Source organism: Petaurus breviceps, unplaced genomic scaffold (genome assembly GCF_028583685.1).
Source record: "Petaurus breviceps papuanus isolate PSGF00001 unplaced genomic scaffold, PetGlider_PUasm1.0 189, whole genome shotgun sequence".
Lineage (NCBI taxonomy): Eukaryota > Metazoa > Chordata > Mammalia > Diprotodontia > Petauridae > Petaurus > Petaurus breviceps.
The window spans coordinates 16328507-16356256 of record NW_027185809.1 but is presented as its reverse complement, the minus strand read 5'-3'; the positions used below and the strand labels follow the sequence as shown (position 1 = coordinate 16356256).

General features: G+C 38.5%; 1 protein-coding gene across 3 annotated transcripts in view; it reads left to right on the top strand.

Annotated features, from left to right (window-relative positions):
- EXD2 (exonuclease 3'-5' domain containing 2) overlaps window positions 1-26853 on the top strand; it is a 40394-nt gene extending 13541 nt beyond the window's left edge. For all 3 annotated transcript variants that reach the window (XM_069092001.1, XM_069092003.1, XM_069092004.1), the window contains 7 exons: window positions 10500-10756; window positions 14523-14649; window positions 16639-16967; window positions 19914-20020; window positions 20712-20847; window positions 22920-23276; window positions 25499-26853. In XM_069092001.1, coding sequence (XP_068948102.1) covers window positions 10500-10756; window positions 14523-14649; window positions 16639-16967; window positions 19914-20020; window positions 20712-20847; window positions 22920-23276; window positions 25499-25718 — 1533 coding nt within the window. In that variant the 3' untranslated portion in view covers window positions 25719-26853. The remainder of the gene's footprint in view (window positions 1-10499; window positions 10757-14522; window positions 14650-16638; window positions 16968-19913; window positions 20021-20711; window positions 20848-22919; window positions 23277-25498) is intronic.
- Window positions 26854-27750: the final 897 nt, after the last annotated feature.

The window sequence follows — 27750 nt, the reverse complement described above, 5'->3', positions numbered from 1 at the left end:
TCCCCATTTATTCTATTCACTCTTTCCTTTCACCCTCTCCTTCCTCAAAAATGTTTTGCTTTTGAATACTGTCTTTCCCAATTTGTCCTCCTTTTTATCCCCCCCCCTCCTTTCCTTACCCCCTTCTCCTCTTACTTTCTTGTAGGGAAGGATAGATTTCTGTGCCCAGTTGAGTGTTATGCCCTGGTTAAGCCAGTTCTGATGAGAGTAGGGTTCACTCACTTCCTCCTCCCTTCCCCTTTTTTCCCCTTCACTATAAAAGCTTTTTCTTGCCCCTTTTATATGAGATAATTTACCTCATTCTACCTCTCCTCTTCCTTTTCTCCTAGTACATTCCTCTCTCCTTAATTTTGTTTTAGATATCATCTCTTCATAGTCCACTCACACTCATGCCCTCTGTCTATATTTATATTCCTTACTGCCCTAATAATGAGAAACTTGTCATCTTCCCCTGTATGAATATGGGAATGTAAAAATTTAACCTTATTAAATCTCTTATGATTTACCTTTCCTGTTTATTTTTTTTATGCTTCTCTTGAGTCTTGTATTTGAAAGTCAAATTTTCTATTCAACTCTGATCTTTTCATCAAGAATACTTAAATGTCCTTTATTTCATTGAATGGCTATTTTCCCCCTGTGAAGAATGATACTCACTTTTGCTGGGTATGTGATTTTTGGTTATAATCCTACCTTTACCCTCCAGATTATTGTATTACAAGCCCCACAATCCTCTGACATAGAAGCTGCTAAATCTTGTGTTATCCTGATTGTGGCTCTATAATACTTTTAATTTTTTCTTTCTGGCAGCTTTCAATATTTTCTCCTTGACCTGGGAACTCTGGAATTTGGCTATAAATATTCCTGGGAGTTTTCATTTTGGGATCTCTTTCAGGAGGTGATTGGCGAATTCTTTCAGTTTCTATTTTACCCTCTGGTTCTAGAATATCACGACAATTTCCTTTGATAATTTCTTGAAAAATTATGTCTAGGCTCTCTTTTTGATCATGGCTTTCAGGTAGTCCAATAATTATATATTATATAATAATAATTATATATTATGTTATTATATATTATTATATCATATTACATTAATATATTATTATGATTATATATTGAACACATATATATGTTATGTTAATCTGTTCTGTTATATATATCAGGTAGTCCAATAATTATCTCTCCTGGATCTATTTTCCATGTTGGTTGATGTTTTTCCAGTGAGATGTTTCACATTGTCTTCTATTTTTTCATTCCTTTGGTTTTGTTTTATTGTTTCTTTATTTCTCATAAAGTCATTAGCTTCTATTTGCTCAATTCTATTTTTTATTTGCTTTTGTTTTTTTGGAGGGGGAAGGCAGGGCAGTTGGGGTTAAGTGACTTGCCCAAGGTCACACAGCTCGTTTTTGTGTTAAGTGTCTGAGGCTAGATTTGAACTCAGGTCCTCCTGACTCCAGGGCTGGTGCTCTATTCACTGCGCCACCCAGCCGCCCCCTCAGTTATAATTTTTAAGAAATTATTTTTTTCAGTGAGCTTTTAACTTTTACATTTATTCCCTCTTCTCCATTCCCTTGGTCACTGTTCTTGATTATGTCTTGTACTGCTGTAATAGTTTCTTTTAAAAAATTAAATCTTATATTTTTATATCACCTCCTTTTCCATTTGGCCTATTCTACTTTTTAAGGAGATTTTTTCTTCAGTAAATCTTCATCTTTTGCCATTTGACCAGTTTCACTTTTTAAGGCATTTTTCTCCTCATTGGGCTTTTTACACCTCTTTTACCATTTGGCTTTTTTTTTTTTTTAAGGTATTGTTATCTTCATTTTTTTGTGTGTCTTCTTTACCAAGCTGTTACCTCATTTTTCATGATTTTCTTCCATCGCTCATTTCTCTTCCCAATTTCTCCTCTACTTCTCTTACTTCATTTTCAAAATCTTTTTTGAGCTCTTCCATGGCCTGAGATCAATTCATATTTTTGATGTAGGTGCTTTGACTTTTTTTATAATTTTATTCATTAATTTTATTTTGTTTCATTTTATTTTTTTAAAGCAATTGGGGTTAAGTAACTTGCTCAAGGTTACACGGCCAGTTATTTCTGGGTGTGGTTCTAAGTATCTGAGCCCGGATTCAATCCTAGGTCATCCTGACTCTGAGTCCGGTGCTCTTACTCACTGCGCCACCTGGCTGCCCCTAAGCAATTGGAGTTAAGTAACTTGCTCAGGGTTACACGGCCAGGTGTTTCTGGGTGGGTGCTAAGTGTCTGAGCCTGGATTCGATCCCAGGTTATCCTGACTCTGGGGCCGGTGCTCTTACTCGCTGTGCTACCTGGCCACCCCTACTTTCCTAATTTTCTTCTCAGTGTGTGTGTTTTGATTTTCATCATCACCAGAGTAACTTTTAACTCTTTGTCAAAGTTAGCCCCCTGCTTCCAGGGTGGAGGGCACATTGTCCCAAGCTTCAGGGAGTTTTGTGCAGATGTTTTCAGAGATCCTTGTAGGGACCTGTAAGTTTTCAGTTCTTCCAAGGTGTGATAGTAATGGCAATTAAAGATTCCCCTGTATTGGCTTGGTTTTCAAATTGATTGTGTTAAAACCCAGAGTTTGTTAATCCCACCTGTGGGATGGGCTTGTTGATGTGAAAAGAAAGTCCTGAACTGGGAGGAGCTGGTGATGTAGATTTGGAGAGACACTGGAGAGAGGCGGAAGATCTTTTTGGAAGCAGCACCTCGTGGAGGGAGAGAGAGGCTAAGAGAATTGCTGGTGGCCGCTTTGAATTGCCCTGGACTTTTGAGACCTGCCCCCTGAGCTGCCAAGGACTGAGGAGACATGGCTGTTTTGCTGGTACTTTGTCTGTCTGTTTTGATGTTGTTTTGCCAGATTTGTCCACTGGTGAAAGACAGTCCTTTTGTTGAAGAAGTCCTGGAACCTGGCTGTTCGCTAAGAAGGCCTGAGACTGTCCTGCAGACAGAGAGTGAATACTGTCCACTGGTGAGGGACAGTGCTGTTGTTGCAGGGGTCTGGGAGCCTTTCTGTTGGTTCAGAAGCCCTGAAGAAGGATTTTCTTGTTGTATGTTTACAGAAATCCTGGGAGAGGGCTTTGCTAATGTGTTCAGGGGTTCTAGGACTGTTCTACAGACAGAGGACAAATTCATGAAGGGACTGGCAATGTATCTTATGGCCTTGCTAAGCCTTGTCTCCCCAGGAACTAAGATTGCTGAGAACTTGCCTCCTGTCAAGATGAAGAAAAGACCTCCATTTGGGTATTAAGTGCTGTGTTTAAACTTGATGTAACTCTGGGGGTAGATTCAATTGTGATCCAGGGGTGGGGAACTTTTGACCTTATGTTTGGAAACTAATCTCCATTTGAGAAGAGGGGCTTTGTGGTGGACTTAATTAAAGTATAGCCTAGGGGTGGAGAAGTATTTAGAACAGAGACTTTGTAATTGATTGAATGATTGGAAGGTCCTGGGGTGGGGTAGTCCTTGGAGATTATTTAATCACACTTAGTAAATGCTGTATTTTGAATGATGTCATGTTTTGATCTTCTCTGTTCTGGGTTTGTTACTGAATAAAATAGAGAGCACCTATGCTGGTATTTTGAACCTGGGAAGTTGCCTTTGCTTGGTATTACATTACACAAGGTGGTATGATTTACTCCTCTCCTGGCCTGTGCTCTGGAATGTGATTGACCACAAGCACTCTTTTCTGACCTGGAGCTGTGATGAAGGTCCCTGCTCTACTGTGTACTTCCCCTCCCCTCCCTCACCTCATCCCCAACCTCTGTTGTGCCAGTGCTTCTCCTCACCCTAGCACTGCCACCCAGGACTGTGACCTGAATCTGAATATGGGCAAAGCAGCGGAGTCCTGCCTCAGTACTAATAAAGAGACCCCTGCAGTCTCCTTCTCACTAGTTTTTCGATTCTGTGTGTTAAGAGCTCTGGAAGCAGCTGCTGCTGCTTTTGGTTCAGTGGCTTCCAAGGAGTGCTATTGATTTGCTGGGTCTGTGGCTGTGCCGGCATAGCCTGTGCTGGACTGTGCTCCTCTCTCACCTGAGTGGGACTGACCTTTTGTACCTTCCGGCCTTCCAAGCTGTCTTTGGTTGGGAAATGATTTCAGCCTATCCCATTGTAGGTTGTGCTGTTCCAGGAATTGTGCCATGCCATTATTTAAAGGGTTTGGGGAGAGCTCAGGTGAGTTGATGCCTTTTCTCCACTATCTTGTCTCCGCTATGAAGGACTGTGAATGTCAAATAGAGTCTTAGCTCCTGGAGACTTTAGGGAGTTACCAGAGTTTATTGAGTAGGGGGCGAACTGAGCAAGTAATTGGAGTTCTTCAGGGACTGTCAGTAACCTTGTAAGGGCCACTGAAATATACCTGGGAGAGGGTGAAATTATACAAGGTACTAGGGGGAAGTTGAGAGAAACCTGTGCTAATTGCTGAATACTAATAGCACTCCTGGTACTATTGCACAGACATAGGCTAGATATACTCTTTATCCCTGACTACAGCAGCACAAAGCAAATACAAATTCAGCAAAAGTGACATGTTTAAAAGATTGCTAACCAGGCAGAAGAACGGACCATTCTGCCATCATGTTAACCTTTTTGGCTGGGTGGTGCAGTGGAAAAGTTCCTGGATTTGGAGTCAGAAAACTTAGGTGCAGATCCCTTCCATTTAGCTAACTTTCCAACCTTAGAGTTAGTCTTCTTCACTCCTCACTCTCTCCCAACTTCTATGTCCTACCAACTGTCAAGTCTTGTTATTACAGTACTTTTACATCTATCCCCTTCTCTCCATTCCCATGGCCACTGTTCTTGATCAGGTCTTGTACTACTGTAATTGTTTCCTTTTCTAAAATAAATTTTATTATTAACTTTTATTTTTATATCACCTATGTTTCTCCTAATTTCCTTCCCCCTCCCAGAGAACTATCACATATAACAGAGAATATTTTTAAAGGAGAAGAGGAAAATTGATTTATTGGTGCTTTGAAACAGTCTGAAAACATATACATGCCTGCGGACCTCCCACATCTGTAAGGGAGTGGGAGAGGAAGGTGTTGCCTCATTTCTTTGGGATGCATGCTTGTTCATTGTAATTCTGCAACATTTGCTTTAAAAAAACACTTTTAATTGATATCATTGGATTTTTTTGCAACACTAGGATTTCTTCTAGTGTCTCTCTCCTTCCATCTCCCAGAATCATCCCATATAATATTTTTTTTTTAAAGAAAAAGAGATAGAAGGGAAAATAATCGGGAAAACTAATCAACACATTGAAAAAATCTGACATGTGTACAGTGTTCCATAACCATGGACTTCTCACTTCTGCCAAGGAGTAGAGTTAGGTGTTTTGTTATTGTTTTATAATTCTTTCCATTTACATTGTTGTCATTATATATATATATGTGTGTGTGTGTGTGTGTGTGTGTGTGTGTGTATACATATTTATATATATACATATATATGTATATATAGTTACAGTTTTTCTTGTCACCTTCACTTCGTAAAACTTCAGTTTTAGTCAGTTGGCATTTGCTTTGTTAACATCCGATAGCTTTTTGTCTCTAGACTCTAACCTTCTCTGATCCATACCACCTCACATAATTGCCAAAGCGAAGTTCCTATAGCACAGATCAGAAGATACTACTTCTCTGATCAGAACACTCCTCTAGGATCAAGCACAACGACTCTTGACACCTAAAGCCCTTCACAATCTGGCTCCTTTTCAGATTGCTTCAGGTACTTTGCAGACTAGCCTCCTTGCCGTTTGTCATAGGAGACATTTCATCTTCCATCTTGATGCCTTTACCCAAGCCCCGTTCCTGGAATGTACTCCCGCTTCTCTTTCAAGTCTCCAGCCGCCTGCAAAGGTCCCACATCTCCTCCAGCTCTTAGTGTCTCCTCTCACCAAAAACAAAACATTGTGCATATACTTAAGAAGCGTGATTGCTGTTACCCCTCAGTCACATACAAGCTCTTGGAGAGCCGGGCCTGTTGCATTTTTAATATTTATATCTCCCACCTAACACATCATCTGGGAAGTGCTCAATAAATGCTTGCCTTATTAAAATCTTGGATGTGCCAGTTTGTGAGCTGTGTGATCCTGAGTAATTTTGTCCTCAGCCTCAGTTTTCTTATTTGTATAAAAGAGGGGGTTGTGCTAGAATAGAGCTTTAAGATCACTTTCAACTCTAAATCCTGTCTTAGCTTAAAAGATGGCCTAAGATCCTTCCTCATCGTTTACCCTCTGCTGCCATCATGTGGCTATTTCACTAAAAGTACTGAACTTTGAACATTGAACGCTTTTTGCTGCTTTAGAGAAGACTAAGTCATTACAGGCAGATTATCTAGTCTAACCATAGACCCAAAAGAATCTTGTTTCAGAGGTAAAATATGGGGTTTATAGTATAACAAAATTTGCTTTATTTGAGGTCATATAGGTCATGAGGTCATTTTTCAGATGAGTTAACCGAGAGAGATTAAGTGACTTTCCCAGAGACACATGACTGGTTAAGTGCCAGAAACAAGATTTGAATGTAGGTCTGATAGCTCCAGTTCCAGTATTCTATACATTCTATACTATCTTGCCATCTTTATTTTTTAATGAAGATAAACCAACTAAAATGAGCATTTTCATGTATATCGCAAGTAAGAAAAAAAGATAGAAGGGAAAATAATCAGGAAAGCTGATCAGCACATCTAAAAAATCTGACGTATACAGTGTTCCATAACCCTCGTGGTTATGTGCAACTTCTCTAATAAACTCAACACTTTACTTTCAAAGTAGTCCTACATGTCTGATTCCATTTGTTCTCTTCTATGAATTATAAAAAATGGTTCATTGTTTCTTTTTCTTTCTATTTTTTAAGCCCTGTCCCTAGTCCTTTCTTTCTACCATCTCCCTCTCAAAGAAGAAAAGAAAAGAAAAAACAAAACCATTGTAACAAGTGTGCGTAGTCAGGCAAACAAACTTCGCATGTAGTTGGTGTCCAAAAACTGTATCTCTGTGTCTGGAATATAATACCTTTTGGTCAGGAGGTAAAGGTCTCAATTCCTCTAAAGTTGTTTTCCTTTATAATGTTGTTGCATAAATTGTTCTAATTTTTCCCACTTTGCTTTGCATTGCTTCTTATGAGTCTTCCCAGGGTTCTTTGAAATTATTTCTTTTGTCATTTTGGGATAATACTATGATTGCATTCATATACTCTAGTTTACTTATCAGTTATCCAATAAGTACTGATCATTTGGATTTCTCACTTTGAAATCTGCTTGCTGATACATTTTGACCATTCATCTGTTTGTCTGATGGCTTTTGTTCTTATATTTTAATGAATTCTTTACAACTCTTGGATATATAAGACCTTTATAAAGTTGAGATTTTTCTCTAATAATCTTTCTAATTTTAACTGCATTGAATTCATACACAAACTTTTCATTTTTATGGAATCAAAACTATTCCTTTTATCTTTTGTAATCTTCTTTTGTAGTCCATAAATGCTTCCTGGTCTAATGGGGTAAAAGATATTTCCTTTCTTGAATCTTCTAATTTATGATACGATCATTTATATGCATGTCATATGGCCATTTGAATTTTACCTTAGGGTATGGTATGAGATGTTGGTATATACGTATTTTCTGCATTGTCTTTTTTAAGTGCACTGTGTTGTATATCTTATTTGTTCCATTGATCATCTCTTTTGCTTTTTTAACCAGTACCTAATAGATTTTTTAAAAAATTTGCTGTTCTATAGTATAGTTTCGGGTCTGGTAGTGCTAGGTCCCCTTCCTCACTAGTTTTTTTTTTTTTTTCATTTTTTTCTCTTGAGATTTTTGAACTTTTCCTTTAGATGGTTTTAATTATCATTTTTCTAGCCCTATAAAGGGATCCTTTGATAGTTTGATAGGTATGGTGCTGAATAAATAAATTAACATAATGTCATTTTTATTATATTGATTGGCATGACTCAACCATGAACAGTTAGTATTTTCCCAGTTATTTAGGTCTGTTTTTATTTCTATAAAAAATATGTTCTTTTGTGTATGTTGATAAGGTAGTCTCCCAAATATTTTATATATTCTGTAGTTATTTCAAATGTAATGTTTCTTTGTCTCATCGTATTGGATTTTATTGGTAATGTGCAGAAATGCTGACTTTGTGTGGGTTTATTTTATATCCTGATACTTTGCTGAACTTATTAATGGTTTTAACTAAATTTTTAGTTGAGGGAAGGTGTCCCTAACAATTTTTGTGTCATGGACTTATTCACAGAATAAGGTTTCCAAATATTAAAAATAAAATAAATAGTATTACCAAAAAAAAGTCAATTATATTAAAATACAGTTAACAAAATATTAAACAAGTTCATGGACTTCAGATTAAGAACTTCCCTTTCAGGATTCTTATTCTATCATCTGTAAAAAGGTTTGCTCTTTGTCTATACTTATTCCCTCAATATTTTTTCTTGTTCATTTGTATAGCTACCATTTCTAGTACTACATCAAATGAGAATGGCAGTTTTGGGGATAAAATCTTTACTTTATCCCCAAGATCCTTTTAAAATTATTGCTAGCATTTTTCCACATATATAATATTGGATCTTGGTTTTAGAAACTCTTTACCACATTGAGGAAAAGTTAATTTAGTACTAGGCTTCTTAGTGTTTGGGGGTTTTTTTGTTTTGTTTTGTTTTGTTTCTACAGAAATGGGTGTTGTATTTTGTCAAAGGCTTTTTCTCTATTGACTAAATTGTGACTTTGTCACTATTAATATGATTTGTTGTTTTTAATTTTTGAACTAACCCTAAATTCCTGTTGTAAATCCAATCTGATCATAGTACATAATTGTCTTGATACGTTGTTCTAGCCTCCTTGCTAATATATTTTCTCTAACTTTTTGCATCAGTATTAATTAGGGTTATTTTTCTAATTTTCTTTTTCCGTTTTGTTGTTTCTTCCTAGTTTAGGTTTCACAGCCATATTTGTGCCATGGAAGAAATTTGATAGGATACCTTCTTTTCTTATGTTTGCACAAAATTAATATAATATTGGAATTACTTGCTCTTTGGTAGAATATTTTAGAATTCACTTGTAAATCCATTTGATACTCATATTTTCTTTGGTAGTTCATTTATGGATTATTCAATTTCTTTTTCTGAAATTAGGTTATTTAAATTGAATATTCTTCTTCTAGTAATCGTCTATTTCATTTATAAGTTTTTTTTTCTTTTAGGGGGGAGGCAGGGCAATTGGGGTTAAGTGACTTGCCCAAGGTAACACGGCTAGCAAGTGTTAAGTGTCTGAGGTCAGATTTGAACTCAGGTCCTCCTGACTCCAGGGCCAGTGCTCTATTCACTGTGCCACCTAGCCCCTGGTTTGTAAGTTTTGTTGTCTGTCATATATTTGGGCATAATTGTTTGATAATTTTATTTCATTTTTTGGTAATTTTTCCATTTTATTTTTATCTTGGCAGTTTAGTTTTCTCTCTTTTATTTTGGCTTATCTATTTTTTTCCCAAACTACCAGGTCCTAGTTTTACTTAATACTTTTTTTAAAATTTTATATTTTATTAGTCTTCTTTGATTTTCAGAATTTCTGTTTTGCTTTTTCGTTTGAGCTTTTTGACTGGTTGATTTTCTTTTAGATCATATACTCAATTAATTGATCTGTTTTTCTTTCTTTTGTTGATAAAAGTGTTTGGCAGTATACATTTTCCCATAAGGACTGCTTTCACTGCATCTCAGAAATTATGGCATATTATATAATTGTTGACATTTTCTTTAGTGAAGGTATCTGTCATTTCTATCAGTTCTTCTTTGACCACTAATTTTTCAGTTTACAAGCTTTGATTTTTTGTTCCCTCCAACCTTGATCTCTGGGGGGAAAAAAGAAAGGAAAAACAAAATCATTGTAGTAAATATTCATAGTTATGCAAAACAAATTCCCATGTTGGCTATATGACCAAAAGATTTGTGTTTCATTCTGCATATTAATTCCTTCACCTTTCTATCTTCATTGGTCATCTTAAATCATGATTTGTCAATTGCATTGAGCATAATTCTTGAGTCTTTCAAAATTGTTTTTGCAATATTGTTGTTACAGAATAAATTATTATAGTTCTGTTCTCTCCACTGTGCCTCAGTTCATTCAAGTCACTAGTTTTCTCTGAAACTGTCCCATTCATCATGTCTTAAAGTATAATAGTATTTCAGTGTATTCATGTACCATAATTTGTTGGGCATCCCCTTTGTTCCAGTTCTTTGCCTCCACAAAAATTTTTGTGAACTTTTATGATCTTTTCCTCTTTCTTGAGTCTTGTTGAGGCCCAGTAAGTGGTGTCTAGGATATTGTCTCAAGTGGCATGCAGATTTTAGTAGTTGAGGCTCATTTAACTTTTTCTTCCTTAACATAGTTAAATTATCTAAGTAGAAAAGAGAAAGGCTGTCTTTGTGTACTTCATGTTATACTGACGTGATAAATTTGATTCTGGCTTTCTCTGTTGCAGGTGAATGTGGAGGGTAAAGCTAGTCCTGTTTCCCTCCTACAGATGGCTTCCCCAACAGGCCGCTGTGTTTTACTTCATCTTCCTAAGCTGATCTCTGGTAAAGCAGCACTCCCTCAAACCTTATTGGCTATCTTGAAAGACAGCAGAATCTTAAAGGTTGGGGTTGGGTGTTGGGAAGATGCCAACAAGTTGCTTCAGGATTATGATCTCATTGTTAGAGGGTGTCTTGACCTCCGAAATCTAGCCATGAAACAGAGGTATGTATATTTGTGTATGTGGCTATTCCTGGAGCCAGGGGGACAAGTGTGCTAGTAGAAGCAATGGTATTTTGAAGATGATTCCTGTAACACATGAAATTCTTATTAGGAATTCTAGGAAGCCTGGAGAGTTCTGGCCAGCATATGAGAATTTGAGAAGAGAGAAATATTCCATCTTCCAGGAAAGTCTCGATTACCTTAGAACTAACCCTGCTTCATGAAGTGGTGGAGTGTCAGTTTCTGAGAGAAATTTCCCAACTGCCCAATTCCCTCCCAAGGGAGGGGCTGTACAAGTCCCAACCCCACCCCACTTTCCAATTCAGTAGGCAGAGAACTCCTTCCTGCCAGCTCTGCCCCCCCCCCACACACACACACACCCACCAATGGCCAAAGGCTTGGGGGGTGACCTTCACCTTCTGCTCACGGTGGCTCAGGCCTGACACCAGGGCCAGGCAGGCCAGCCCCAGCCTCTCCCCCCTCAGACGCTGCAATGCGAAAGGGGACATGTGGCTGCCCTGGCTCCCTCCGGCCTGAAGCTGGGCCCGGCTTCCCTCTGGGTTAAGGGATTCCCTGAGGGGAAGGATGGCTGAAGCTGAAGAGGGTTCTTGGGGGGCTGATGTCTCGTCCCAGTCTGGGTGTGGGGGAGAGAAAGGCGGCTCAGGGAGGTTGGAAGCCCTGAGGAGTCAGGGGAAGAGGCTGAGGGAGGGGATCCAGGCTTGTCAAGTGGTGGGAGGTTATGGTCCTCGAAGTGGAAATCAGAGAAGCTTCCTTGAAGGTGCTCATCTGACAGCCACTGGATACCTGCTTTGCAGAGTAAAAGCAGGGAGGATTTAAGCGAATGAGCTCAAAACAAAACTTTATGAGCCCACAATGGATGGGACACATAGAAAGATAGACAGACATTAACAGACCAGACCAGAACCAGCCGGAACCAGATACGGGCAAAAGGTCAACGTCTCAAGTTTGCCTGGAGGATGGGGTACAGATTGTACTTGGGCTACGTCTAGCCCTCCAAGGCCTCCCAGAACAGAACAGAAACCAGAGCAGTACTGTCCCTCAAATGGGAGGTCCTGAATTCACACAGGGTCGAATGAGGAGCCGGTTGAAGTCTGGAGGCAGGTGCAGTCTTTACCTCCTTGAGACCTGGGGCCCTGGAACTACATCAGGGGCTAGCCCCACTAGGGATCGGGGTGAGCAGATGCCTGCCTCCTGAGGCTGAGAGCTTGTCTTGTTTGGGGATCTCTCTGTGGTGACACAGAACACCACAATATCTCTCTTGGGCCTTCAAATGTTGTGCTGAAAGGAGCAAGACAAGAGACCCCGAGAGTAAAATTTGGAAGTGGATTTTATTTTCCGAGGGACTGTTCAGGGTCAGGCCCAAATCAAACAGTGAGTCTGCACAGACAATGTGTTGGCTTTTAAAGAGATACATGCGGCCAATGGTTAGGTATTAACGCAAGCAGCAACTTGCCAAGAACAGTGATTGGTCAGCACACACCTTGAAATTCCCACCAGCGCCAAGTTTACCTGACCCGGAAGCCCACCCACCTCTGTGGAGGTGGGCTGACTGGGTAAAAGCAGAGATCTGTTGGGAAAGGGTGGAACTGACCTGGCAGTCTGCTCGCTTTCCCTGAGGGAGGGCTGAGGTTGGGGGATGGGAAAACCAGGTAACCAGGTACAACATAGGGAAATAAAGGGCTTCTGTTTTTGCCTTGAGAAACCTGTTTTTTGTTTTTGGGGTAAGGGTCTTGTATCCCACACAGCCCTCTGGAGACACGTTTGGTCATTACATTGGTCAGAGATCTTAAATCTTTCAAAGTTGTTTTTCTTTACAGTGTTTTTATCATTATCTAACTTTTGCTGGTTTTGTTCACTCTGCTGTGCGTTAATTAGTACTACCCAGGGGATTCTCTGTTTCTTTTGTCATTTCATTACATTCATATATATATATCACAATTTGTTCAACTACTTTCCAGTTAATGGGTATCTCCTTGGATTCTAGTTATTTAAGTTAGTTTCACTTGTGGCTTTTTCCTCCCCAGTATCTTTCTCCTTCTCAAATGTTCCCCTCCTTATCTCTTTTAAAAGCATATTTCTTTTACATTCCCTTTCCCCTCTTTTTAAAAATTTATTTTTAGTTTTTAATATTTACTTCCCTTTTAAATTTTCTCCACCTCCTTCCACTTCCCCTTCCCCAAGATGGTATGCAATCTCATATAGGCTTTACATATACATTCTTATTAAACATATTTTCACAGTAGTCATGTTTATAGAAGAATTAGAATGAATAGGAAACAATGAGAAATTAAAAACAAAGTTTAAAAAGAGAGCAAATAGTATGCATCATTTTGCATTCAGGCTCCATAGTTCTTATTCTGGATATGAATGGAATTTTCCATCATGAGTCTTTTGGAGCTGTTTTAGGTCCTTGCGTTGCCAAGATGAGCTAAGTCTATCAAAGTTGTTCATCGAACAGCGTGGCTGTTACTGTGTACAGTGCTCTATTAATTCTGTTGCCTTCATTCAGCATCAGTTCATATGAGTCTTTGCAGGTTTTTCTGAAGTCTGCCTGCTCATCATTTCTTAAGGAATAATAATATTCCATTACATTCATATACCATGACTTGTTCAGTCATTCCCCCATTGATGGATATCCCCTCTATTTCCAGTTCTTGGCCACCACAAAAAGAGCTGCTATAAATATTTTTGTATATGTGGGTCTTTTCCCCTTTCTCTCTTAAAACTCTCAGACCAGAACCAAATCCTTGACCTTTTCTGTTTTTCTTAATTCCTTCAATATTTTTTGAAGACATTAAGGTTGTAAAAGGACACTTGTTTCTTCTCCATTAGAATGTTAGCAATTCATTGTCATCCAATTATTCAAAGAAAGAAAAAAGTGTTTGTTAGAGGTTTTCCAAGCAGCAGTATTTTAGTTTTAAAGGGCTATAAACAACGTACAAGTCCAACAACTACGGAGTAGTTAAGTTGTTTTAAGTTAATGTAATGGATTTTGCTAAAATGCTATTAAGACCTATCACTGTGAGGAATACAAAGAAATCTAAAAACATGTTTATGAAATGATACAAAGTAAAAATCTGTGTGATAGGAAAACATCAGTGAAAATGAATGGATAAACAGAAAATCCTATTGTGGACTTGATGGGAGTGACTAAAAAATATACTCCCTGCTTTGAAAGAAACGTATTTAAGTATAAATAAGTTGCATTCAAGTTCAACCTTCAATTTTTAGTAAAAAAAATTAATTTTTTTAGGAGTTAAAAAATGAGGATTTATCCAAACATTCCTTTTCTTAATTATATCATTGTGGATCTGATATTCATCAATTTATCTAAATCTTTTCTGAAACTTTCTTTCCATCCTGTATTACTCTTGAAGTAATGTGCCAGAAGTATATTACCTTTCATTCTTAATTTACTTTATTTCCTAAAGTACCTGAAATTGAATGACAGCCAAGTAGGTACTCTAGAGATTATGCTTTATAGCACTTATATTAACATGCCTTTATACTCTAGGTTTTTGGTCCTAGGAGTAAAGGGCTATCTCCAGGTAACTGAGAAATCAACTACAGTTACTTAGGTTTAGAGCCATTAGCACATTTACCTCTAGGCAGAAGATTGACGATCGGAGCTTGACTCTTTAGAAATTCCATTCAGAAAATCTTTAGGAAACAAGAAGAGACCAGGTAACACTTGTATTTTTCTGTTGGGTCCTTAGTCCCTGGTTTTTACTTACTTTATTTTTTTCAGGAGAGATTTGCTTCACAGTGAGCTTAGCCTGAAGTCACTTGCTGAAACCATACTCAACATTCCCCTCAACAAGGCTCCTCTTCTTCGTTGCAGTAATTGGGATGCTGAGCAGCTTACTGAGGAACACGTAGGTTATATTCCAAAACAATTGAAAAGCAAATGACGTATGACTTCTGGGCGTGTTTTTATTAAGCTGTTTTCCAAATTATAATCCAAGTACTAGACTTCTGAGAGACCCAAATCACTCTGATAAATGTCAGGATAAGGATTTCCTTATTACATATACATGTCATTTAGTAAAGCATAAGGTTCCCCCCCCCCCCATTTTTCTGCGTGTGTTTGTGAAAGTTGTACCACTTGGCGAGGGGCTTAATTAACTACTAAAAGTCTACAGCCCATAAGACAGCATACATAGTCTTGTTAATAGAGTGCTGGCTTGGGATTCAAGGAGTTTGGATAATTTAAGAAAGACCAAGCTGCATCAATTGACACTGCATTTTTTAAATCCATAAATATAGTAGGATGAACATTTTTATTTCAAAGTAAAATTTTTTTATATCAACTGATGCATGTGGAAAGTTGAAAATTATTTCAAATTAAAGATATTTATGTCATTTGCCACACTTGGCAGGATGAAAATTTTTAAAGTAAAAAATTTTTGCCTTTGTTGATGCACATGGTTCTTCTAGGGCTAGTTCCATCACCAGTTTTTTTTCTATCATTACATGCTTTAGTTTCTCCAGTTGCCATTTAAAAAAAATATACTTGCAGAGTGCTCAAATCTCAGCATTAAAATGTACTTTTATCCTGAGAAGGACATCCTTCCCTTAGATGATTAAAGGGGTTAGGTCTGGAAGGAAGAACATTATACTTGTTTTATTCTGACCACTATAAAATGTCACAGGTGCAGAATTCTAGGGAAAACTTTACTTTGACTTGATAGAAAATTTAGGTTATGAAATATTTTTAAAGGAGGACATTTTAGTATTTTCATATTAGAATACATGTAAACAGATAGGGTCATAGATTTAATGTTGGAAGAGACATTAGAGGCCATCATTTTTACAGATGAGGAATGTGACTGAGAGATGTTGTGATTTTCTTAAAATTACATATGTAGATACCATGTTCTCTGTCTTTCAAATTCAGCATTCTTTTCATCATACCAAACTGTATCTAAAATAAAAGTAGATATTAAAATGAGGTGAAAGTAGGCACTAAATAAGTTAATGGAAATAAGTGTGTATACACTACTCTTAGAAACATGAAAATTTCTTATTAAGAATTAATTGCTTAGGGGCGGCCAGGTAGCACAGCGAGTAAGAGCACCGGCTCCAGTGTTAAGAAGACCTGGAGATCGAATCCAGGCTCAGACACTTAGCACCCACCCAGGAACACCTGGCCGTGTAACCTTGAGCAAGTTACTTAACCCCAATTGCTTAGGGGCGGCCAGGTGGCTCAGCGAGTAAGAGCACTGGCTCCAGTGTCGGGATCACCTGGATCAAATCTGGGCTCAGATACTCAGCACCACACCCAGAAATAACTGGCTGTGTAACCTTGAGCAAGTTACTTAGCCCCGATTGCTTTAAAAAAAAAATTAATTGCTTAATAAAAGATATAGATATTGGAGTCCTAAATCACTAAAATTCTTGATTTGAAAAAAGTACTGATTCCTTTATGAAAATTTAAGGAGAGATGATTTTGACCTTTTAAATTCCCTCAGAATCATGGCTATCAGAGCTGAATTTTTATAAGACTTTGAACAAAAGTGTCTAATTTGCTCTGTTTTGCCATTTAGTTGTTTTACAGTCATGTCCAACTCTTTATGAACCCATTTGGGGTTTTCTTGGCAAAGATAGTGGAGTGATTTGCCACTTCCTTCTCCAACTCATTTTATAAATGAGGAAACTGAGGCAAATAGGGTTAAGTGTCTTGCCCAGGGTCACACTAGTTAAGTGTCTGAGACCAGATTTGAATTCAGAAAGCTGAGACTTCATGACTTCAGGTCTACCTCTATCCACTGTACCATGTAGTTGTCCTGACTTGCTGTGTTTACCACTTCTGTAAAGATAGCTTTGCCTTCCTAATTGTCCTGACATGTGGCTTTTCCCTTTAGGTTGCTTATGCTGCTAGGGATGCCCAAATTTCAATTGCTCTTTTTCTTCATCTTCTTGGATGTCCTTTGTCCATGAGTTCAACCAAGAATGGAAATGTGGAAATCAGCTGGCAAAAAGTCTTGACAAAGTGCCAGGACCTTGTGGATCTCCCTTTCGATGGTAAAGGAAATAGCAACATCATGGGAGAAGAAAGTATTGGGGAAACAGGATCCCCAAAGAAGGCAAGAAACTGGAAGTCTAGAGCTGGCGGGATGTCTTTGGTCAATCCGCAAGGAAGAGATCCCAGGAAACAAAAACAGAAGCCCCTGGGCAAGGGCTGTTCTACAAGGTAATTGGACCTGGATCTTTTTCTTTGGGTCCCTCAAACTAGAGATTAGATGGCATAGTATCTAGTGAAGTGTCTTACATAGAATGTGAACAGTAGTCTAAAGATAAGAACAGGAATAAGAGCTGTAGGATCAAAATTCACTTAAATTTTCCCCATTAGTATTTTAGATTCCTTACTGGATTTCCCGTTTACAGGCATATCCTTGCATTTCATTGTCTTGAACAACATTATTTGACAATAATGTAATAACCTCTGACTAAACTCAGTCCATGTGGTGTAGAGAGCTGACCTTTGACTACGGAAAACCTAGAGTTGAGTCCTGCCTCTGATGCACACTGGCTATGTGAAGAGCTCTGGGCAAATCACTTCTCTTAGTGTCTCAGGCAATTTATTGTATTAACAACATATTAGACAAAACAGTTGCCTATCTGTGTTGGAAGAGGAATTTTCCTTTTCAGGATTTCCTATGGCTGATTTTCACAGGTCTAGTTAAAAAAAAAAAAAGCTAGCATTTATAGAGCACTTTGAGGTTTGCAAAATGCTTTATAAATTTTTGCTCATTTGATCTTCTCCCGAGAAGATCTTCTAACCTTGTGAGGTGCTTTTATTACCTTCCTTTTACAGTTTAATAAACTGAGGCTGATTAATTAATTAACTTAATTTGATTAGGCCAGAGTCTCAACCAAAGTCAGGCCTTCCTTACTCTAAGTTCAGTGCCCTCTTATCTATACCACTGATCTGCTTCACAAAAGAAAACTAAATTAAACTAAATAGCAGCATAATATCATGGTACTGTGCTATATCATTTGGAAGGTTGGATAGTACAACAGTGGAACTGAATGTTCCCAAATCATTGTTTCATTTAACCCATGTTTTTGTGGAGTCAATTTATAATAGGAATCATCATAATAATAGTAATTCTGTAATAAATATACTTAACATTAAATTATATATTACATATATTATTAAATTATGTTTTATTACATTATATTAAAATTATATAATAAACATTTATGTAGCATGTCAGCATCAAAGTGCATTCTATATGTTGTCTCATTTGAAAAAATATAAGCATGCCTGCATTTGCATCTAGATCTTCATGGTACTGGCATCCAGGTGACTTTAATTTGCTTCTTTCTTCTGCCACTGGCTTTGTTGTGACCAGCCTCCAGCTTTCCCCTCTGTAAAGTAGTGAGTGCACTTCTTATCCCTCATCTGTCTCCTGTGGAGATAAATGAGTTAAAGGGATTTGTGTTTTTCAAGAGAAAGGCACATAACTTGTATTTGTTCTGGGTAGTGTCTAACTCTAAGGAAATGCTATTTCCCAGTAAATAAGAGTTTTCCTGTATAATTTTGTATAGCTAATGCAATGAAATGACTAATAGGAAATTTGGTCTCCCTGGTACAGTGCCTTTAAGGAATGGAAAGATTAATTCAAAACAAACATTGCAAATCTACCAAAAGTAAATCCACACGATTCTCATTATTTTAGTTTGAACACTCTTAATTTGAAATGCAATTTTACCCCATATAGCAGAACTCTTATATAGAGGGCTTTATTATTTTAACAGTAAAGCTATGTTGATACTTAGAATTCTTTTTTTTTTTTTCAGATCTGTCTCCCAACAACCCAGTGTAGCAAAAGTAACATTTTTTTTACTCCATTGTATGTTTTTTCTATAGTCTTTCTCTAACCAAAATTGAAGAGGACACTAAAGCTAGGAGTCATATCTAGAAAATGCAATGACAGAATCCCCAAAGATCGTCACCGGCTACAGCAGTGGTGTTGAACTCAAATAGAAAAACATCCGTGCAGACTGCATATTGACTTAGAAAACATTATCTCTTTTAAAGTATATTTTCATTTATTTTATTAAACACTTCCCAATTACATTTTAATACACTTGGGAATTTTTGGGTCAATGAGTTTGACACCTCTGGGATTGGGCTGAATCTAAGATGAAATTCAATATGAAAGTCTTACACCAATGTTCAAGAAATTGGCTTCAGGGCCGGCTAGGTGGTTCAGTGAGTAAGAGCGCTGGCCCGGCCTCAGATACTTAACACCTACACAAAATAACTGGCCTGTAACCTTGGGCAAGTTACTTAACCCCAATTGCTTAAAAAAAAAAAAAGAAGAAATCGGCTTCAGAAGTACCCAGGTTGGAGGCATGGTTAGCCAGCAGTCTTTCTGAAAAAGATCTAGGGGTTACAGTGGACTGCAGGCTTTATGTAAAATGTCAGTAGATGTGGCAGAGAAAAAACTCACAAGAGGCATATTGTCCAGGAACAGAGTTCTTCTGTATTTTTCTTCAGTCAGATCACATCCAAAATTTAATTTTGGGTGCCACGTTATAAGAAAAAAATTGACAAATTGGAGAGTGTTCAGAGGAGGGCAATTAGGATAGGGGAAAGCTTTGAGTTCATGTCTTATGAGGATTATTTGAAGAAACTGAGCATGTTTAGCCTGCATAGTAGAAGAATGGAGGAGGTGGGAGTGGGTTAGGGAGGAGACGTGATGAATGACTTAAAGTATTTTAAGGGTTCTCTTATGGAAGAAGGATTAGGCTTGCTCTGTTTTGTCCCCAGAAGGCACATCAAGGAATAGTGAGTGGGTGGAAGTTATAGAGAGATGTAATTGGTCTAACTTGCAATTAGAGTTGTCCAGAAGTGGAATTGGTGGCTTCTCAAGGCAGTCAGTTCCCTTTCCTTAGAGGTCTTCAAGCCTCAGAGGACAGATGACCGCCTATCAGGGATTTTATGGTAGGGCTTCCACTCAGGGGTGAGTTGGACTAGATGACTACTATAGTCTCTTCTCTTGAATTCTGTTTTTGTGATAGTGTGTAGAAACAATCCATGTTATTCCAAGGAGTCCATACAAAAGCAACTAAAACTTTTACCTAAAATGTGATTTTCAGTAGGTGCCTTTTTTGTTCTTTCTTGCAGAAAATCTCCCCTCTATGATAATTGCTTCTTACAGGCTCCTGATGGACAACCCCTTTGCACTTGTGATAGAAAGAAAGCTCAGTGGTATCTAGACAAAGGCATTGGAGGTAGGAGATCCAGGTGCTGAGTTGGTATATAACCCAGGAATGAGGTGGGGGGTGAGAGTGGTCCTGAGGCAGATTGTTGAAAAATGAAGAAGGAAAAAGAAATGGGGAGATATACAGAGGGATCCTGAAATGATTGAAATAATTGCTAATGTGGACTTACCTTTATCTTGTTTAGCTGTATTATTTTTGGTCCTTGTTGTTTTATGTAAACCTATCCCTAGAGTTATTAAAAGTTTATTTGACCTTATGATATCTCAGGTGATTTATCTGGGAAAATTGACTTGAAGGACCTGAAAAAAGGAGTGTTAGAATTTTGGTTTTGGACACCAGACCTCTGTCAGTAAGAAAGCATCCCAGTAAATGGGCAGGCCTGGGACTTCAGAACCAGATATAGGCTCCTGGCTACATTCAAGGATTTAATCTTTTACATATTGTGCTTTTCACTGGGCAGTGAATTAATGAAAAAGCATTGATTAAGCACTATGAGTCAAGGACTATGTTAAATTATAGGGATACAAAGAAAAAGGATAAATAGTCCCTGATCTCAAGGGGCACATGCCTTAGGATATCCATAGGATATGCTAATTAGCATATCAGATGGCAATGCCTAGGAGTCTGAAGGTGTCATGGCAGTGTAGATGGTAAGGCAGCTAATCAAATTCTCAAGTTTCTTTCTTCCTTCTTTTTGAAGATCTGGTGAGTGAAGATCCTTTTGTGGTCAAGTTGCAATTTGAGCCATCAGGACGGCCTGAATCACCAAAAGATTATTATCTGATGATTAAGGAGAACCTTTGTGTGGTATGTGGCAAGAGAGAATCCTATGTACGGTGAGTTTGGGACTTCCTGGGCCATCCACCTCTGATCTTCAAATGAAGTTCTACATGTGTAGTAGGAATGTAGAATTGTGTCCCTTTTCCCAAAACTGTCAACAATAGCTGGTAGTCTTGTCCCTGGTAGCTTCCAGATCTCTTGTGGAGTTGTAAAGCCCTCCCTGCATCTGGGGAACTGGCTCCTGCCTCATGCTGATGTCACCTTTCTTGAGTAGGAGACTTCTCTTATGTCCACCACAGGGAAAGAAGTGCATACTACTGGAATTAGATTAAAAGCATTCCTTAAGGCCCCCTTCATTCAGGAAAGAAATAATGGACAGCTTCCCTCTGTATTATCCTCTTTCTCACAGCCTTTTCATCTGCTTTTCCTTGGAGTGATCCTGAAATCATTTTGAGGCTTGAATTTTGTTTTCAAAAAGGTTTTCCAGATTATTTTAGTGTTTTCTGGGTGATATGTCTTTTGGGGTTAGAGTTTTTATATATCCTTTGATAGTGAAGTTTAGTCTGGATATCAAAAGATGTTCTCTTCTTAGCTTTGTGGTACGACCCTTCACAAATCACTTTCACCCTACTTGAAAGCTGAGACAGAAATTTATGGCTATCACAGAATTTCTCAAAAGATAGTTGATCGTAGAAAATAACAGTGAATCTTAATGAGTAAGTACTTAAAGAGTACTTAATGAGTAAAATCTTCCCCAGATGAGAGAAACTTTCTTTTTTGAAGACACCAGGGTATAATTACTTCATAGACTCTCAAAGGTAAGAGAGACATTGGAGTTTGAATTTCGCCTCTGTTTGGATCATGAATTCCCTTTGTGATATTGCCATCATTCAGTCTTCACGATGGGACATGTACTAATTCGTGAAGTAACCTGTTCAGTTTTAGAAAAATGCCAATCATGAGCCCAAATCTTCATCCAATGCAACTTCTGCCCATTAGTTCTAGTTCTGCCCTCAGGGGCTAAGCGGTCACATATTCCCTTTTCCAGAAAGAAATTGTGGTGCTCTGTAAAAAGTGATTTTAAAAGAAAATTAAGAATGAGGATGTTAATCTTATCATATATACTAAATAGTTGTAACTGGCCACTGGACCCAGGTGGCTCCAGAGTGGAAAATGAGGCTGCACAGCCTACCCTCAATTAAATCCAATTCACTTGCAAGTCATGGCATCATCTTCCTGATGTCATGGTCCTCTGAGAGCAAAGGATCAACCACAAGATATCACATAGCTTCTTACCTTCCTTCCCTCAATATCAAAGTCCATTAGAAAACATTTTCTTTCCCTAAGTGTTTTCTCTAGTTCATCCATGTAAGATACATATTAGGCAATGGGGATAAAAAGACCCTGAAAACCAGTCAGCCCCTGCTCTTGAGGACCTGTTGTCATTGGCCTACATAGCCCTTCTATAATTAATGAATGAAATCAGAGAGGATGTTATTTGTCATTTAGGACCAACCTGCTGGTAGGGTCGTTATAATTACGTCTGAACTTTGCAAAACATTAAACATAATCATCTCATTTTTTTTTCTCACAATTTTGTGCTTTGAGGTTAGATACCACAAGTATCATCTTCATGTTACAAATGAGGCAAGTGCCTTGACCATGGTTGCCCATCTAGTAAATGTCATTCAGGATTTGAATCCAGGTCTTTCTAGTTTCAAATCTTTTCCTCTTACTCCATACTGGTTCTAGGTATGTTGAGTAGCAGTTTATTGGCTGCATTAGGTGAATTGCTCCAAGGCCTCTTTGTGAGTTAGTCAGAATAGTATCCATGTCTCTAGATGATGATGATTATTTTTTTTTTGCTTTTTTGGAGGGGGGGAAGGCAGGGTAGATGGGGTTAAGTGACTTGCCCAAGGTCACATGGCTAGTAAGTGTTAAGTGTCTGAGGCCAGATTTGAACTCAGGTCCTCCTGACTCCAGGGCTGGTGCTCTGTTCACTGAACCTCTAGTTGCCCTTCTAGATTATCTTTGACCCAGCTACAAATGAGGAAATCTAGGATCCTGGCATTATAGTGTTTCACATATCAATGGTGGATGTGCTTGGGGATGGGGGTCCTCATTTCAGAAAGAATGTAGTTCCCCGTGAATACCGGAGACACTTCCCCATTCAGATGAAGGACCACAAGTCCCATGATGTGTTGCTCCTGTGTACCACCTGCCATGCCATTTCAAATTACTATGACAACAACTTCAAGAAACAACTTGCAGAAGAGTGTGGGGCTTCCATTGGCTCTGAGGAGGGGTTACGCTTTCTAGAAGATCCAGTCTGCTCTCCAGTGCGCTCTAGGGCCAGGTCCCTGCTCAATGCCAAGAACCTACCTGCTTACCACAAAAAAGAACTTCTACAGGGGATCAAGGAGTTTTTTAACACAGAGACTGTCACAGACCTGATACTTCAGGAAGCAGCAAGTTTGGAAACCAGGTATCATTTAAAGTTGTGGTCAGATGGGGGAAGTGCTTTCTTAAAGTAAAACCTTATTACTTATACCTGATTTAATCTGCCTTATAGTTAGGAAAAGGGAATTACATATGAAAGTATATATAGATCACACCAAATATGTGTATCTAGATACTTATACTATTAAGTATAAGATGCTTATACTATTATCTTATACTATTAAGAGAAACATTATTATAAGTTATATAAGTTTGGAATAGATGATAGATTTTGAGATTCTCTTTTCCATAGGACCACCATTCTTCCAAAGAGTCACCAACCCATGGCACTATGAGAACGTTGTCTACTTGTGTCTAATCCACATTGTTGACTAAGATGACTTAGATTTCAAATAAATAAGAATTTACTTATTTATTTTTTTATTTGTAGATCTTGGAAGTATTTCAGTTGGTACAGTAGGTCATAAAAAACTCAAAAAATTGATAAATCAAAGTTCTTTCAGGTTTAGTTACTGGCTTTCCCTACTGAATCTCATTGTTCAGTTGCAAAAAATTTTTTAAATTATTACATTTCTAAGCCTCCAGAACCCTAATGATGCTACTGCTTTCTTTTTTTCTTTTGCTGCTTGTTGTTATTATTTCCTTAAATAACATCTTAGATTTAAACAGTCCTTTTTCTGGCCAGTATTTCAGTATATTTTGATCTATTATCTCATTTTAAACAATTCTCACAATAAATTATAAATAGCATATGATAGCATTACCATTTTATGGATAGATAAGCATGGCATTTAGAGCCAAAGTGACTTAACCATGTGATAGAGTATAGCACAGCTACTGGGACTGAATCAGAGCTATTGAAAATGAAGGAGCAACCTCCATGCCTTCTTAACAGAGGTGGAGTCCTTTGGGTATGGGACATTGTTAGCTTTGGTTGATGTGTTGGTTTTGCTGAAATGCTTTCTCCACTTCCCTCTTTCTTTTTTTGTTACAATGCATGGCTGTCTGGGTAGGAGAGAGAGGAAGAGGATATATTTGGAAATGAAGGAGATGAAAAAACAAGATGTCAACAAAATTTTTTAAATCATCAAATGCTTTTGTTTTTCCATAGAGATTAAATAAGGTGAAAGACAAGCTTCTTTTACTAAGTTTATGATGTGTTCCATCATAAAATTTCTTCCATCTCACCCAAATTCATCTTACTGGCTTGGATGGTCAAGATATTTATAGTTCAGAAGAACTAAGAAAAGACAGAGATGAGTTAGTGGTAGGTTTGAAAGAGCCATGACACAATATTGACAAAAACTTTGAAGATATCGACTTTTCCTAGACTCATGAATTAAAGGATGTCTTGCTTGAGGAACAACAAGGAAACTAGTGCCGCTGGGTAAAGGAGTATTTTTGGAGCGGCTGGAGGGGGTTTTGCATAATGCTTCTGGAGTCTGCAGGGGACGCACTGTATTTTAGCTAAGGTTGAGAGCTCTTCTTTGGGGTATTCTTCCTTTTTTTTTTGAGGGGGAAGGCAAGGCAGTTGGGGTGAAGTGACTTGCCCAAAGGTCACACAGCAAATTAAATGTCAAGTGTCTGAGGTCAGATTTGAACTCGGGTTCTCCTGACTCCAGAGCCCCTGCTCTATTCACTGTGCCACCTAGCTGCTCCGTGGGGTATTCTTTTGAAGGAAATGGAATCTCTTTTTAGGTAACACCTCATTAATCTTTAAGACCTTCTTATAAAGTAGGCAGGCAACAGAATCTATTCTTTTCATTCACTAGCACGTGATCGAAGACGTCAAGATATATCTAAGGCAGGCCCTATAGAAATGGACGATAATTTTGTACACTGTGTAGTCAGTCCAAACTGGATTCTCAATAGGATATATGTGGGCAGAGTAATAATTCATAGAATACTGTCTAGAATGGATAGACTAGTGGGCTGGCATCTTCCTGGTCTGAAAATCCACTGCAGAGTGAAGATAAACATTTTTTTATTAACACTATAATATGTTTCTAAGTTTTATTGATCTCTTTTGTTTTTTTTGTCACTTTGATTTCCAGGTATATCTTGTTTCCCTCCCCTTCCCAGAGATCTGCCTCTTGTAACAAAGAATAAAAAAAGAGAGGAAAATAAAAAAGCCGCTTTAGTAAAACTGACACACTGCCCAGTTTTTACCCCCCCTCCCTTCCCCAGTCTACCCTCTGGTTAACATGGTGTCCCATCATGCTAGCTTTGTGCTTTGTGTCTTGGCAGGATTGCCAGTGAGAGGTATGTTTCCCATGCGCTGAAGGTGGTACAGTACCACGCGAAAGGTGGGTTGCCTTCCCTCATGCAGTTGGAGAGTCGCTGGCGCCAACACTTCTTGGACTCCATGAAACCCAGGCATCTGCCCCAGCAATGGTCGGTCAACCACAATCACCAGAATCTATTCTGGAAACATGGGGATAATCTGCTGGTGGAGCTGTCAGGTTAGCTACTCTCCTGTCAAGAGATGGAGGGAACAGAAAGAGACCTTGGGGCTGTATGGGGGAGTTGGGAAGGAAGGTGCCTTCCCTTTTTCTCCCTCCCAAACCCCCATTTTGGGGCAGCACAAAATATCAGAACTTGCTATGAACTAATCTGTACCTCTTGTGAGCCCCCTTCTGTGGCTGAACAGGGCTTCCTAAGGATAATGTAAGGTTTTCTGAATACTAGTTGGGCAAGATCAATCTTTTACTTGCTGTTACTTTAGTGGAAAAAGGAGGTTTATGTTTGGATTTTTCTTCCCTCCTTACCTCCAGGAGACAAGAAATAGAATGAGGGACACCTGCCAAGAGTTCTTAATCCATTTATTCCCATTCTGGTTCCTTTGATCCTTATTCGAAGGGGGCTGTCAGGTATAGAAAGTTGATCACTTCACAATTGAAAGGGAAGAAAATCTTTTCCTGAGGGACCCAGATTCATCATCTCCAATTCAGTCTTGAAATCAAGCAGCCCATTCTGAATGGGTCTTATGTGACCTCTCAGGGTGCCATAGACCAAAATAGTAACTTCTTGTTGCCTTATTCCACCCTGGTGCTGGAAGGGAATTATTCGTTGGCCAGAAGTGTTTCAGTTGGGAGAACAGAAAGGAGGGGTAGGAGTCATGGGTATGGCTCCTTGCAGACATCAGGAAATAACCTAAATAATTTACTTTGCTTTTCTCATTATGTTGTTCCCTGCATACATGACCCAGCCAGGTTTATGATGCAGCCCTTTTCTGGTAGAGAGACTTCCCTTTTCAGGATCAAGGCATGAAGTTCCTGCATCATTCCTCTAACCCGGACTCCATCTGCAACATTGACATCTTTTTAACCCCTAACTTATCTCTAAAGCTATTCAGTGAGGCTGCAAATGTTTAGAACCCTAAGATAAACTACATGTGATACTGATAAGTGTCCAAAATGCAGTTTATTAATGATTATATGTTTTTCTAATTTACCAAGAAAGCTTGTTGTGTGATTCACTGACTCCCAGCAGGTTTAGAAAGAAATGTGACCAGTATCTAACAAAAAGTATGATTTTGTAATTGTCTCCTTGTTGGTGATGGTTGCTCTAACATCGACAAATAAAACTTTTTCTAAATTTAAGGCTAATAGAGCATAGATATCTTAATTTTCTTTCTTTTTTTTTTTTTTTAAAGCAATCGGGGTTAAGTAACTTGCTCAAGGTTACACGGCCAGTTATTTCTGGGTGTGGTGCTAAGTATCTGAGCCCGGATTTGATCCCCAGGTCATCCTGGCACTGGGGCCGGTGCTCTTACTTGCTGAGCCACCTGGCCGCCCCTGAGTTCTTAATTTTCAAAGAGTTTATAAGTAAATTTTGGGGAGTGGGGGAGTTTGAAATCCAATCCCATAGACATTCACCACAATTACATGTGTATATACACATAAAACCACTGCTTTAATAACATTATCTTTCCTTCAGAGCTCACGCTTACCTGGACATTTGCATCACAAACAAATTCATGTTCATTTTCCTTCTGCATTTCTGCCTACTTCTGAACACGTTCTTTAGCCCCATAAGAAGCCAAGCAGGCACTTCGAGGGACCTGAATAGAAAAGCCTTGAAAAAGGATAACGCCAATCACTCTGACACGAGCATGGTTAACTGAATAAATTACTCAGGTCCTTGTTACAGTGGGCATGCTGTCTTGGATCAGTGTGTGGAGAAGAAAGGAATTAGGGCAGGAGTGATAACTGAAGGTATTAGGGAACAGTGGGAAGTTGGGTTGAATTTGTGTTCCTTACCTCCAGAAGACGTTGCTCTTGGCATAGGGAGAGAGAAAAGCTGGGTCTGTGTACTACACAACCTCTTTTCTTCAGGACAGTGGTAATTGCACAGATTTGCAGCCCTGATTGAGTAAGTCTGTCCTGAACCACAATAGCAACCTGCCATTAAGAAATGACATTTCATCACTCCTGTTTCCATGATCAAACCAAGTCCTTCATGAAAAAGACTGGGTCTTCTTATCTAGCCCACACATT